The 14,703-nt window shown below is 39.5% G+C and overlaps 1 protein-coding gene across 1 annotated transcript in view; it reads right to left on the bottom strand.

The window, feature by feature from the left end:
- The window catches only part of COL14A1 (collagen type XIV alpha 1 chain), a 121,749-nt gene that overhangs the window by 106,665 nt on the left and 381 nt on the right, over positions 1 to 14,703 (bottom strand). The window contains exons 2-4 of the mRNA XM_083359816.1: positions 12,931 to 13,047; positions 9,603 to 9,746; positions 6,511 to 6,630 (exon numbers count right to left, since the gene is read on the bottom strand). Of these exons, the coding sequence (XP_083215942.1) occupies positions 6,511 to 6,630; positions 9,603 to 9,746; positions 12,931 to 13,047 (381 nt within the window). The remainder of the gene's footprint in view (positions 1 to 6,510; positions 6,631 to 9,602; positions 9,747 to 12,930; positions 13,048 to 14,703) is intronic.

Genomic DNA, 14,703 nt, shown 5'->3' with positions numbered 1-14,703 from the left:
AAATAAACATAAAACAGAGGACAGTTGCCCATCCAACTGAAGACTCACGGGACACGTCAATATTTCTTTCAGAATTTTATTTCAGAATTTATTTGATCAAACAAGAGCTGGATTAAATCAGCTTCCCCAAGATCTAGGAATGCTTATTATCCTGTACCAAGCAGTCAGGAGTCTTAATGTCATTAGCTCTGGTTACACCACAGAGTAAACAGCCCTGAGCAATTTAGATATTCCCCCAAGCCCGGTATATTTTCCTATTTTAGTCTTCTCTTCCATGCACATTCATTCTTTAAAAGGGATTAAAAGAACCCACACATATTCCTTCTGGCTTTAATTAAAGCACAGTTTGTCGATTAATTAATTTATGAACACAGTACTACAGGTTGGGAATTCTGAGATCAGAAACAGCCAGGTTAGAGAAACCTCTTTTAGCAAACTTTGCTAAAATTGAGGGTAGATCTGGTCTTTTCTGGATTTTGCCAAATCTAGTACAATGCTGGAGCGAGCCCATGCCAGAAACGGGGAATCAAAACTATATAAAAGACACCTGTGGCTCAAACACGCAGCATTGAACAACTTACCAAACACACGGACTGATCTAGTAAACTGACTACTTCCTAGGTTGACTGGGATGTATTCCACATTTGGTTTAAAAATAAATAAACCTGCACATTTAAGCAGCCATCTGATTTAATTTTATGTGATTCCTGTAGCATCCTGACAACTTGCATGCAGAATAAGAACAGACCTGCATTGTTTTAATTCTGAAATCATAAGATTCGGAACATAATCTGATTGGACAGTGTAGAACAGTTCTAGGTCAGCCTTCCCCAGCCAACCCCCACAAATTCCCAAACACTGTGACCTCCCATGCTAGGCGGGAGCCAGGGGACTTCAAAACAATGAATCTGGAAGACCCCAGATTAAGCTGACTTGTTTCTTGTACTTTTAACCGTATTTTCTTATCATGTTCCTGCCAATAGAAATCCTGCTAAATGATCTGAAGTGTCTCATTTTGGTCATAATTAAAAGCAAAGCTTTTCTTAGAACGTAAGCCAGGCCTGCATTTTGCAAATGGTGCTTTCTGTGTGCTGTTGTTTTGATTAACGATTCCTTTCCCCAGATTTCTGTTAAACGCTGACAGTGAATGTTCTATATCTGTACTATAGCATATTTGGAAAAAGAGGAGTGCTTAGCATTAAGTAGAACAGCTGGAAGAAATGAGGCGACACCAGGCCTTTGAGTTCTTAGAGTCAAGATCCAGTGTGTGTGTACACACGCGCGCGCGCATGCGTGCATGCCTGTCTGTCTGTCTATGCATGAGTGTATGTGTATGTGTGTGTATTTAAGAAAAATGTTCTTTCTGTACAAATGCCTCTCTGTGTTTTTAAAATGCAATAGCTTTGGGGGGCGATCTGTCTTTATAATTATTAAAATCCCGAGTGATGTCTTGCATTGCTTTTGTCCTGACCAGTGGGTGGAGGAGTCAGTTAAAATCAATTTGGCACTTTGCTACCTTACACCATGGTACATCAGTTCCTGGAGGGGGAAAATGAAGACGGGATTTGCAAACCGGTAGAGAAAATTAAGAGAAAGGGGGAAAAGCATGAAGTCACCGGACCTTACCTAATACAAGAGTTGCCCTTTGGGAAAGATGAAACTTCTGGAGTTTTTGATTTCATTACTGGTAGGGGGGGGACTATGACCTTTAATTTGCACAACTTAAGTCTAGATTAAAGTGTCTTCAGGGTGGATTTCTTACTATCTGAGGGGGGGGGGAAACTATTTTTTTCCAGATAACAAGAAATCCACACCAAAGACACATTAATCTGGATGCAAGGTGTGCAAATTAAAGATTACTGAAGCATTCCAGAGCTACTGTCACCCACCTACATAGAAAGGCTCTTTATTAAAATAATAATAATAATAATAATAATAATAATAATAATAATAATAATAATAATAATAATAATAATAATTATAATGACTGAATTAGGGAAGAGTTATCTTACATCCATCCCAGTTACAGACATTTATGGGGATGGGTCCAAAAGTCAAAATGAAATTTAAAAAAAAAATCAACAATGCCCCCTTCCCGTTATTTTTATTTTTATAGGAGTCACAAATGTACTGGCACTGATAATGTTATCTAATTGGGTAATGAAATGTCTGCAAGCAAACAACCAAGCTCAAAAAGCATCAAGGACTCCAGATGGATGGATGGATGGATGATGGACAGATGGTTGTTGTAGTGTGTTTGTGTGAAAATTGCATTGAGGATGGAACAAGTTTAGTGAAATCTTGGATTTTTCCCCCACTGATATTAACCTTGAATGTTCTTATTTGTCTCTTTCCCTAGTTTTACCTATCATTCCCCTAAATTCAAGAATAATCTTTGTGATAGAATAGTACATTTCTATTTGACAATCTTTCTTTCTGCTTCCAAGGGAAGAGAAATCCTGCCCAATGCAAGAACTAATTAGTTAGTTGTTGTTTTTTAATCCCATTTATATCCCGCCCTTCTCCGAAGACTCAAGGCGGCTTACAATCTAAGCACAAATCAATGTGCTTAGCAATAGCCTTCATTCTATGTATATGCCTGCTTATTAGTTGATCTTATACCCTTCTCTTCCTCTGCCCCAATTCAAATTCCTGGCAGGGGATTGTAAGCGGGTAGTGTCACAACAATGACAGATTATTTTGGCTTTAAGAGTTTCAGAATTGATCGTATCACTGACCTTCCGAGAAAAAGCTAAACTGTACTTCGTGGTGCTTATAAAAGAGACATGCCGTATTATACTTTTTACATTAACTTTTATTCACTCATGCTGATCAGGTTTCTTTTTAAGAACAAAGGTGATGAACAATTTATACTTAGTCTCACTCCCTGTAGCCTGACAGTTCAAGGGACTTCGTGATGTGCAGAGAAATTAATTAAGCCTGACAACATTCTTGTGAGACAAGTATTACCCTGCACTTAAACACAATAAATAGTGAACTGACCTCAGGGATTTAGCTGTTCATTCTAAGTTGGCAACCAAAATTAAGTACTCAGTTTAGACAAGTGTTTGAAAAGACAGATGCATTTTTTTCCCTTTCCCTTCATTTATGTCATCAAGGAAAAAAATAATTTATGTCTCTATCAGGCTAAATTGTTTTTTTTTGTAATTGGGATATTATATTGGAGTTATTTTATGATTATGTAAATATCCTACATTATAAGTGACTGCATTGCAACATCCATCTGTTTCTGCCTCAAAATGATTGGAAATTATTATTGCCGGTTGCAAAAATAGGAAATTTGGTTTACCTGGAATTTTAGGAAGCAGATTACCCCCTTTTACTGAAGTGAAGGAGGCTTTCAGACAGAAAAGGGTGACAGAATGAAACTTGTTTGTGCTTGTTCTGCATGTCATAAAAGTTTACTGATGAGAGTCTAATTGCTTTGGAACGGTAGGTTATTAAATGGGGAGGGGGGAAGATCAATTCTAAAATAGCACAGAGAGATTTCTTGTGAGCTATTTAAGTACAAAGCATAGTTCAATATAAACAGATTTTATTCTGGCATTCCATCATCCTTGACAAGTCTAGCTTGTTCCTCTAACAGTGACATCATTCCCATCCTCAGATTGCAGGTGCCTGCTCGCACGAGATTCATGGATAAAGAATTCAGGAAGCATTTCCTCGAGTACACTTATGTGCATGTCCAAGTATGAAGGGCAATCACAATCCTAACCCAACTATCTCCAACTTGGTGCCCTTCACTTTCCACAAGGTTTGACAATGCTAGCTGGAAATTCTGTAAGTCCAGGTTTTATATGAGAAGAGCAGGCAGAGACTGAAGGTGGAGTCAAGAGAGGATTCAGCCTAGAATTGTTATGTGTCCAAAAACACTCCAGGTCCAGCCCCACTTGAATTCCATTAACTTTTATCTAGTGTCAATTTAGAGTTTATTTTTACCTAGTTGACTAGATTCTTGTGTGTAGGCTTCGAAAATAAATTTTCTGAACTGGAATTTTCTGTTTCTTTGCACCTGACAGATTCAACCCATCTGTAAAGCATCAAGATGGGAATGTCTTAACATCATCGGATTCCTATAATCTTTGTAAACAGGATCCTATTACCAAAGAAGGGAAAACAAGCTTTCAGGAAAGCTTAATTTAGTTTTGCATGGCTCAGCAGATGGAAGTCCCTAAGACACCTTGGCTAATCTCAAAAGCTAGGTAGAAGCAGCCCTGATTTGTACTTAGACAATAGAGACATGTGGGGAATTTCAGAGGTGTTTGTTAAACTAGAAAGTGAGAAGAAGAAGGTTGCAGTAGCAAATGAGAGCCAAGAAAACTTTATGGATGCACTCAGCAGAGGCTAAGTCTGATTTCAGCATTAGTTTCCTTTTCCTTTCAGTTGCTGAAGTCATATGTTTTATAGACTAAAGAGAATTGATGTGTGATTAAAAGTATTCCAGCTAAGATATGCAATGTTCTGCTTCCGGGCAAGAAAAATGCAAAATACAAGTATAGAAGGGTTGGCAATAGTACTTGTGAAAGGGATTTGGGTGTATATATAAAATAGAGATGGAAGAGTCCTTGGAGGTCTTCTAGTCCACACACCCCCTCACTTAAGCAGGATTGTCCTCACTGTCAGGAAGTTTCTCCTTAAATCCAGGTTGCTTCTCTCCTTGATCAGTGTTTTTCATCCTTCCCTCTGCTGCTCTGGTGAACAACCTGACCCCTTCTGCCTTGTGGCAGCCCCTCAGATACTGGAACACTGCTATCTTGTTTCTGCTATTTCTTCTTTTCTTTAGACTGGCCACACCCAAGTCCTGCAGCCATTCTTCACATGTTTTAGCCTCCAGGCCTTTGATCGTCTTAGTTGCCCTTCTCTGAATTTTTTCTAAGCTCTCAACATCTTTTTCGTGATACGGTGACCAAAATTGGCTGCAGTATTCCAGGTGTGGTCTTTACTAGGGCTCTGTAAAGCGGTACTACAACCCAGCATTGTAATGTAACTGTTTAAAAGGCAAATGCTGCCTTGAGATGAATTAAGAAGAACACAGAATCCAGGCCATAGGAAATCATTGTTCCACTGTGTTCTGCCCAGGTTTAAACAAAGTCAGAGGCCTATTAAGAGGGTGAACTGTCTAAATGCAGCTAAATAAAGAACAATTAGAGTGCCTTAGGTTTAGCCTACAGAGGAGATGGTTGATAGCAATTTTCAAATACTTGGACAGAAAAGAGAATGGAATTCTTCTCCATTGTCCCAAAAGGCAGGATCAGAACCATTGGGGGAAAAGTACAAGGATGAATGTTTGGGATGAGCATCAGGAAGAGCTGACTGGCTCTATGAGCTGACAGCCAGCAGAATAATCTGCCACATGAAATAGGGAGCTGTCTTCCTTGCTACAGGTTTTCAAACAGAGATTGGATGGTCCAGTGTTAGAGATGGTCCAGGATAGTGTTTCTCAACCTTAGCAACTTATGATCTGTGGATTTCAACTTCCAGAATTCCACAGACAGCAGAAGTTGTTGAGGTTGAAAAACTTTTGATTTAGGGCAGCATTTCCCAACCTTGTCAACTTTAAGATATCCGGACATCAACTTCCAGAATTTCGTAGCTGGCATTATCTTAAAGTTGTTAAGGTTGGGGAACACTGACCTAGGGGATCCTGCAGTAAGGAATAGAAACAGAACAGAACAGAACAGAAGAATAACTTTATTGTCACTTTAAATGTACACTAATCAGCATACATTAAAATGAGATTTCGTTGCATACAGCTCTCAAAGGGTAACCACCTCCAATATACACTGCATAAACATAACAAAAGAAAAATAAATTATGCATACACCCACATACGCATACAAATGTGGCCCAGAAAAACAACACCGTCTAGTTTGGATGTATACATGTACATGGTATGAAAAATGAATCTTATTAGTTTACCAGACGGATGGCATAGGGAACAAAGCTGTTACAGAATCTGGTAGTCCTACTAGAAATAGATTTTAGATTATCCATTATCTATAATTTTGTCATTTTAAATTTGTAGACCATCACATGTACGGGCCAAAAAATTCTAAGGACAATTTCTTCAAATTTTCTCCCAAGGAATGAGAAATTCTTCAACAATTTCTTCAAGAGCAGGAGGCACACACACACCCTTACCTTATTCTTGAAAAAGTGGCATGGAGAAATTTACTCATAAATTCTCTAGTTGAGCTTTAATGGAAAATAGGAAGCTGCAAGGGGGATCCAAGTAACTGGGCAAACCACTGAATAATGAGAGACAGCAGGTTTGCACAGCTTTAGTAATCCTATAACTAAATTAGGACAAAAACACCCAAGATGTTGTTATGAAATCCCCATGTCTGAAAGGCTTTCTAAAGCAAATTCACTTTCATGAAATGGTATAGGAACAGAAAGACAAAGCCAAGATAATCCCAACAAAGAAGCGATTAAAGACAAAAACATCACAATTAAGTTACCCCTACACCTCTTTTAATAAATTCTCACCTTCTGGTTTTGGAAGGGGTATCAATTCTGTATCCTCTGTTGGCATAGGAGGCTTCAGTTTGCCCACCTCTTTCGGTTTTGGTTTGCCCGAAGTGTCCTTCTTTTTCTCTAGATCTTTAACTGCAAAACAAGAAGTGCAATTAGTTAAAAAAACAACAACAACAGGATAATGACTCTTCATCTTTAAAAATCCAATTGGCTTCTCAAGATGGCAATGCTTATGCAGCTAGTCCCCAGCTTTTGTTTCCAACCATGTGACTGTCTGTCTGTCTCTCTATGTATATAACATAATTGTTGGCTTTCAGAACATCAAAGCCCAGCTATAACATAAAACATATAGTTAACTATTATGATTAATAAATCAAATAATAAAAACATTAGGTTACTAGAAAAAATTTAAAAAAGAGATATTCCCCAGAAAATTATTTGGAAAATGGCTTTTCCAATGCTGAAACCTATTTTTAAACTTTATATGCTGTGTGTTCCATTTATAATTCTTGGAAAGTTACATGTATTTTTTTTAAAAAAGGCTTTACTAGCCCATTCACTTATTTAAAGTCTGATGTCATGATTTTTCATTTATTTTAAGAAATCCTTGAGGCGACTTCAAATAGAGTTCATATTTTAATACACAGCAATTGCCATGTTCTAAATGTAACTTCATGTTTAGATTTTTTTATCCTGCCTTTATCATTTTTATAAATAATTCAAGGTGATAAACATATGTAATACTCCTTCCTCCTCCTATTTTTTTTCCCCCAACAACCCTATGAAATGGGTTGGGCTACACCAAATTGGCTCTTCCGTCTATGGTGGAAGAAGTGGCGATAAAAGTAGAAATAGTTAAGATACTGGTCAGAAACCAGGTGATTGTAAGTTCTAGTCCTCCTTAGGAATGGAAGTCAGCTGGATGACTGTTCACTCAGTCCAACCCTCCTCACAAGATTGTTGTTGAGGGAAACATAGGAAGTGGGAGCAATTACCGTGTTCCCCCCAAAACAAGACTGGATCTTATATTAATTTTTACTCCAATAGGGCTTATTTTCCGGTTAGGGTTTATATTTGGGGATTGTTGTTGTTGTTGTTAGTTGCGAAGTCACGTCCGACCCATCGTGACCCCATGGACAATGTTCCTCCAGGTCTTTCTCTCCTCTACCATCTTCTGGAGTCCATTTGAGCTTATGCCTACTGCTTCAGTGACTCCATCCAGCCACCTCATTCTCTGTCGTCCCCTTTTTCTATTGCCCTCAATCTTCCCCAGCATTAGGCTCTTCTCCAGTGAGTCCTTCCTTCTCATTAGGTGGCCAAAGTATTTGAGTTTCAGCTTCAGGATCTGGCCTTCTAAAGAGCAGTCAGGGTTGATCTCCTCTAGGACTGACCAGTTTGATCGCCTTGCAGTCCAAGGGACTCGCAGGAGTCTTCTCCAGCACCATAGTTCAAAGGCCTCGATTCTTTGGCACTCAGCCTTTCTTATGGTCCAACTTTCACAGCCATACATTGCAACTGGGAAGACCATAGCCTTGACTCTACGCACTTTTGTTGGCAGGGTGATGTGTCTGCTTTTTAGTGTGCTGTCTAGATTTGCCATAGCTTTCCTCCCCAGGAGCAAGTGTCTTTTAATTTCTTGGCTCCAGTCCCCATCTGTGGTAATCTTGGAGCCCAGAAAAATAAAATCTGTCACTACCTCCATTTCTTCCCAATCTATTTGCCAGGAATTGAGAGGGCCGGATGCCATGATCTTGGTTTTCTTAATGTTGGTACTAAATGCTGACGATCTTAACTGGGGCTTATTTTGGGGATGGAGCTTATATTACGAGCATCCTAAAAAATCATGGTAGAGCTAATTTTCCAGTTGGGTCTTATTTTCAGGGAAACACAGTATGTGCATTGCCTTGAGTAGTAAAATCTAAAAATGGAATGTCTAATAAACAAACAATCTTCCATATGTTCATTTCATGGTAATAGACAGCATATCAGCCCAATGTCTATACACTCTAGTTCAGGGGTCACCAACCTTTCTGGGTTGGCGGCAGGTGAGAAAGGGAGGGGCAGACACCTTTACGCGGGTATGCGCACAAATGTAGCTGCACATGCATAAGCGTGAACGGGGCTACAAGCAAGCGCACTCTGTAAATGGAGCTGCTAGCGCTGGCGTGAGGGTCACACTGAGGCTAGCACCAAAGCGAGAAGGGTTGAGCACCTGCGCACACGCATTGCCCAGCCACTTACGCGGCCCGATGGCCAAGAAGCCATGACCCAGTAGTGGGCTAAGGCCCATAGGTTGGGGAACCTCTGCTCTAGTTGTTTTAAAATTAGCTTCTAAAATCCTTTGTGTAACACCAAGCAAAACCAGATCACCCTCCTATGAATACCATGGAAATGCCCAGCTTCATCATATAAAGGGACCATATAATTTATTGTCCAAACAGAATCTCTTGTAGGAACCAATCTGGGTGGGTCAAGCTTTCGGACTCATACTAAAGTCCATCCTCAGGGACCTTCTCTCTAGCAGAATGTGTTGAAGAGAAGTTTCCTGGGGATGGGCTCCAGCACAAGCCCGAAAGCTTGGAAGACTAAACCTCTCGTCCCAGTGACTGATCCTGGAACACATGTGTTTGCCATCACTCGTGAGAATCTCTTGTGTTGAAAGAGCTTGAACCAACTGGGACCGATGGCTCAGAGAAAACTGAAGGTCAAGACGTGCAAACTGACGATCACAGGGAAGAAGATGGACATTGCCTGAAGCCTTACAAGGAAGTCCTAGCAAGCCATGGGTTACATGAGGAACACGTTGTATGCATGGAGAGAGATTAGAAAAGGATGACGACTGAGTCTTCGGAGAAGGGCGGGATATAAATGGAATTAAAATAAATAAAATAAATCTGTAAGATTGCCAACATTAACATTGCTCCACAAGTAAATTATTATTAAGAATAATAATGAAAAATCCAGGGGGGAAAAGTGTTAAAATGGGTGGGATGGTAGGAGGAGAGGGATAAAGTGGAACTTGTCCCAGGCCAACTGGGAGATATGGTCCCCCTACCCGTATAGCCCAGTCTTGTGAAGCAGACAGACAGAAAGTGAGGACATACTTCGGAACTGGCCTTGCGCTGCTTTGCTCTCCTGATCTTGAGCAAAGGCCACTATCTGAACGATGTAGCTCTGATCGGGGATAAGACCTTGAATAATTGCCTTGTTTGCATTGTTCTGAAGCATCAACTCATTTGTCTTCCCTCCTGCAAAAGAGAAACACGATCAGCACTACGCTTTCCATTTAATTATAATAGTATGAAGTAGAGTGTATTTGTTTATATACATGGGCAAGATAAAGCAATGAAGTTGCCAAATTCTAATTATTCCCTCATCTAGTCCAGTTCTGCAGCCCACCCTAAGCAAGATTTCTTGGACTTCTTTCTGATCCTTCCTCCTTTAATTTCTAAGGGAAGTCTTGAAAGGAGCTGGCTAGGAGTTTTAAGTGGGCGTCTAATGAAATACAATCATTGCAAGAAGTCACTACTTTGGCATACCCTGACATGATCTAGCTTTCAGTCATGTTTCTACATGGGGAATTACCTCCCCTTAATCATTCATCCTTGCAGGCAACTATGCAAACATGCCTGAGCATTGGGATTTCTGCCTACGAGGCCACTAAAATAAGGCGTCTTCAAGCCAAGTTCAATTTCTGGTGACTTTACTGACACATCTATGCAGCTTCCTTTGTAAGAACACAGGAAAAAAAGGTTGAGATTTCTTTTTTCCAGCCTAATTTGTTTGTATTTCCCAATGTAGTCTGTACTCTGGGGTCCCAAGTGGTCTCCCATACAAATATTAACCAGGCTTAATCCTGCTTAGCTTTCAAGTGCAGGCAGACTCATCAAGAGCTATTAGAGCCATCTATTAAGTTGTCGGCCACCCAGAATCACTTGACAGTGAAATGAGAGGCAAATAAAATAATAATATAAAGAAAAGAAAAGAAAAAAAGAAAAGAAAAAGAAGAGAAAAGAGAAGAGAAAAGAGAAGGAAAGGAAAGGAAAGGAAAGGAAAGGAAAGGAAAGGAAAGGAGAGGAGAGGAGAGGAGAGGAGAGGAGAGGAGAGGAGAGGAGAGGAGAGGAGAGGAGAGGAGAGGAGAGGAAAGGAAAGGAAAGGAAAGGAAAGGAAAGGAAAGGAAAGGAAAGGAAAGGAAAGGAAAGGAAAGGAAAGGAAAGGAAAGGAAAGGAAAGGAAAGGAAAGGAAAGCAAGTAAAATATAATAGCTATTCTGCAAAGGGTAAAGTAGTATATCTGATTTTGGGACTACTCCCCAACTAATTAGTAACTTCATATACAAAGATAACATACTAAGAACAAAATCTCTTAGGGGTGAGTTCAAATATGATACTTTCATTTGCATTTGGAAGGATTTGTTTATTTTTTAAACAGCACTTCATCCTGCAATCCCAAAGCAACGTAAGTTTTTATTGATTATATCAATTTATCTAACCTCCCATCTCAAATTCATGATTCTAGGCAGTTTGCATGCAATTAAAAACAATATAAAAATATCAAAGCAATCTAAGAATAATAAAAAAATGTTTTAATACCATACAACAATTTAAGGCACCACAATAAAAAAATGTGAGCGTACCGTACTCGAAGGGTTTAGTACATGTTGTATTTTTTCAAACCATTTATAGTAATTGAGTTTAGCCACTGTTTTTTGAACCACGATTTGCTGAATAAGCCACAACTAGAAGGCATCTGCTACAAAATCCATGCAGGGTTTTTTTTTAGAAACTTACAGAAGTTTCTAAAATGTGCAGGAAACCATTTTGTATCTGGAGAAAGAAGCTTTCAAAAATATTTTCTTAGTTTGGGAAAAAGATCCTCAACGGATTTCAGTTGGGATGCACCAGACCCTATTAAAAGGTGAATGTAATGTTACATTGGGTAATGATAGCCCGTGCAGACTTTTATTGTACAGTATATTTTCAAAACTGTTTCTTTTGGTTGTTATCTTATAATCGGTTCCATCTTTTCCTTTATAACTGTTTTATTACTTCCATCTGCTTTACTCGTCCCTTGAGTTCGCAGAAACCAAAATCTCATTAATAACCAAACATCTTTTAATCATTACATCAGAAGGAAGCAATTTTGGTCACTGAAGAAAAACAGGCACCATAGAACAGAGCTGAATTAAAAAATGGATTAGGTAGAGCATCTTCATGGGTGAGATGAGGATTACCTGGGAGGTAGGTTTTGGACTGCCAATTTTTTTTAAAAAAAGGCTTTTCAGTTAAGAAAAGCACCCCTCACAGACACCATCTGTTTCCTATAAACAGGATTTATTCATTGATACACCTGATGGGGAAATATTCTTCTTGTTCCGTGAAAGTTTTGTGCATTTCCTTTCCCTGTGCACTGATAATATTACCTAGTCGGGTAATGAAATGTTTGCAAGAAAGTTCAGAGAGCACCAAGGACCTCATAGTTCAACCCTGAGTTCATGAAAAACTAAATTCTTCATTGTCAATAAGAGGACAGGGAGAGGATAAAACCAAATGTTTCTTTCTGCACTACGTTGTCTCTCACTGATCTTTTGGGTGCCATTCTTCAGAAATTGGTCAAGGCTCTGATCAACTAGCTAGGACAGACATGTCAAACACAAGGCCCGGGGGCCGGATGCGGCCCGCTAAGTGGTTTTATGTGGCCCGCGAAGCCATCCTGGAAACAGTGAGGGAACGGCCCCCACTACCTTGGCCCTGGCCCAGAGACCCTCCTTCTGCCAGAGACCCTCAGATCTGTCCCACTCCTGCCCAGGCCCCCATAGGCACCCTTGATGCGAACGATGTAGAGCTGGCCATGCCCACCCAGTAGGCCATAGCACTCTAGCCACGCCCACCCAGTAGGCCACGCCCACCCTGCCCCCTGAGGGCAACCGCAATGCTGATGCGGCCCTCAATGAAATTGAGTTTGACACCCCTGAGCTAGGAGAATAATTTAAGGCACTTATTACGATGATAATTCATTGCCCATGGTTTTCATAATTTTCTCCTGTAGCCTTCAGAAGAACAACTCAGTGATATAGGTAGTCCTCAACTTACAACAGTTCATTTAGTCACAGTTCAAAGTTACAATGGCACCGGAAAGGTGACTTATGACCGTTGCAGCATCCTCATGGTCAGGTGATCAAAATTCAGACACTTGGCAACTGGTTCCTATTTATGACAACTGCAGTGCCCCAGGGTCATGCAATCACCTTTTGCAACCTTCTAACAAGCAAACTCACTGGGGAAGCCAGTGGAGCAGTGGGCTAATGCCTCCTTATATCCAGCTTCTGTGAGTATAGCACAATGGGGTGTGCTGTTTTGTTTGAGTTATGCACTTAGGCCAGGTGTGAACTTTGGTATTCAGGTGGAAAAATTCCTTCCCCAATTCTGCTTACCTGAACTAGGAGTGATGAGAAGCTTATATCCATCAAACCTCCCTTTAGGGGCTTTCCATGAAATTTGAATACTGTCAGGACCAATAACATTATATCTTAATCTTGATGGTGGAGCCACTGAAAGGGATTTTTTTAAAAAAGCATTGTTAATATTATTATGGTTTATCATATTTTATTAAAAATACAGAACCTACAGGCATTCAAATTCATCATACATTTTTCAGAAAAAGCAAAGGATAATGAATATCAAAAGTGTCATATGATACGAACTTCTAAAACGATATTATATTGTGATAAATGACATGATATACAGTACACCTGTGCAAAATGCATTATTTGTTCCCCCAAACAAACTCTATATAACAAATTAAAAAGGAACAGAGAAATTAGATATGAAAAGCAAGCTGAGCTATATGCTTTGTTTCTATAACTTTTTTGTTAGATATGTGGGTAGGAATAATATAAAGTTCTATCTAATGTTTTAGGTTTCTTGTAAGGAGGAAAGTAGAAATGATTTATAATCATACTTTCAGTCATTCCTAGGGCATGAAATACTCTTAAGTATATTCTATGTTTCACAAGGCTTCAGGAAAAATCATGATTTTCAGAAGAAAGTAAAGATGCTGGGTATGCATTAAATTAATAGTATGAAAGGAGCTATTTGGCTGGAATGCCTGAAATTTCAAGCAATTAAAGTTGTTAGATATTCCCTAGCCTAAAAGCAGAATGTCACTTAGGACAGAGCAAAGTTAATCTTTCTTGCCCTCCAGATAAGTTGCATTATAGTTTGATCATTTTCAGCAACTATAGCTATTCTATGCTGGCTGGGATAAGTGGACATTTTTATCCTACGCATCTGAAGATCTGGGATGGTTGATCTCTTGCTCTGAGAAGCAGAAGACAACTACAATCAATAAAATAATCATAAAACTGTTTATCTATCATGGTTTCCTGGTAATGAATCCTCAAAAGTACATACACATAGACCTCCATTGTCCAGCATTCCCTGCCCATGTGTATCCTTGCACCTATAATCCATCTAGTCCCTGTCTTACAACTGGTCACTTAGCAACCGTTTGAAGTTGCAATGGCTCCTAAAAATGGAATTTACAACTTGGTTTCAAAGTTCCAATGTTCAGGACACACACACACACACACACACACACACACACACACAGAGTGATCATTTGCAGTACCCCACAGTCACATGAGCACAATTCAAAACCTTATTGCCATAAACCAACATTTATTTCCAGTTTCCAGCAAAACCTGAGCCATAGCAAGCAATGGGTTCCCTTGATGCTTAACAACCACAGTGTTCACTTTAAGCTATCATGCTCACTTTAACAACCACCACAAAAGGTTATAAAATCGGGTTTGGTTATATGGTTCATTTTACAGCCATTAGGAGCTACAACCATAATTGCAGGCTCAATTATGGCCATAACACAAGGATTGCAGATGAAGTACAGTGTTTTCAGAATTGCATGATTTACCCAATGCACCTTTTCACAATTTGCCAAAGATCAGCACATCTGCAAAAGACCTTTATCCAAACCTGCAGAATTGATGATTCGTCACATCAAAGGCAGCATTGCATATTCTTTTGTACAAACCTATTTCTGCTACCTGTCCTGCACCAAAACAAACAGGGATCTGAACTTCGTTTGAGGCAATGGCATGTAAAAAATTGTATTGGTTTGCCTTAGGTTCAAAAAAGAAGCAAAATGAAGTTTACTGCTTGGGATGGATTGCATATGAGTTGTCTTTCTC

The sequence above is a fragment of the Vipera ursinii genome, assembly GCF_947247035.1.
Source record: "Vipera ursinii genome assembly, chromosome: 3".
In the NCBI taxonomy this organism is placed as follows: Eukaryota; Metazoa; Chordata; class Lepidosauria; order Squamata; family Viperidae; genus Vipera; species Vipera ursinii.
Note: the sequence above shows the minus strand (reverse complement) of the source record. Positions and strands in the feature narration are given on the sequence as shown.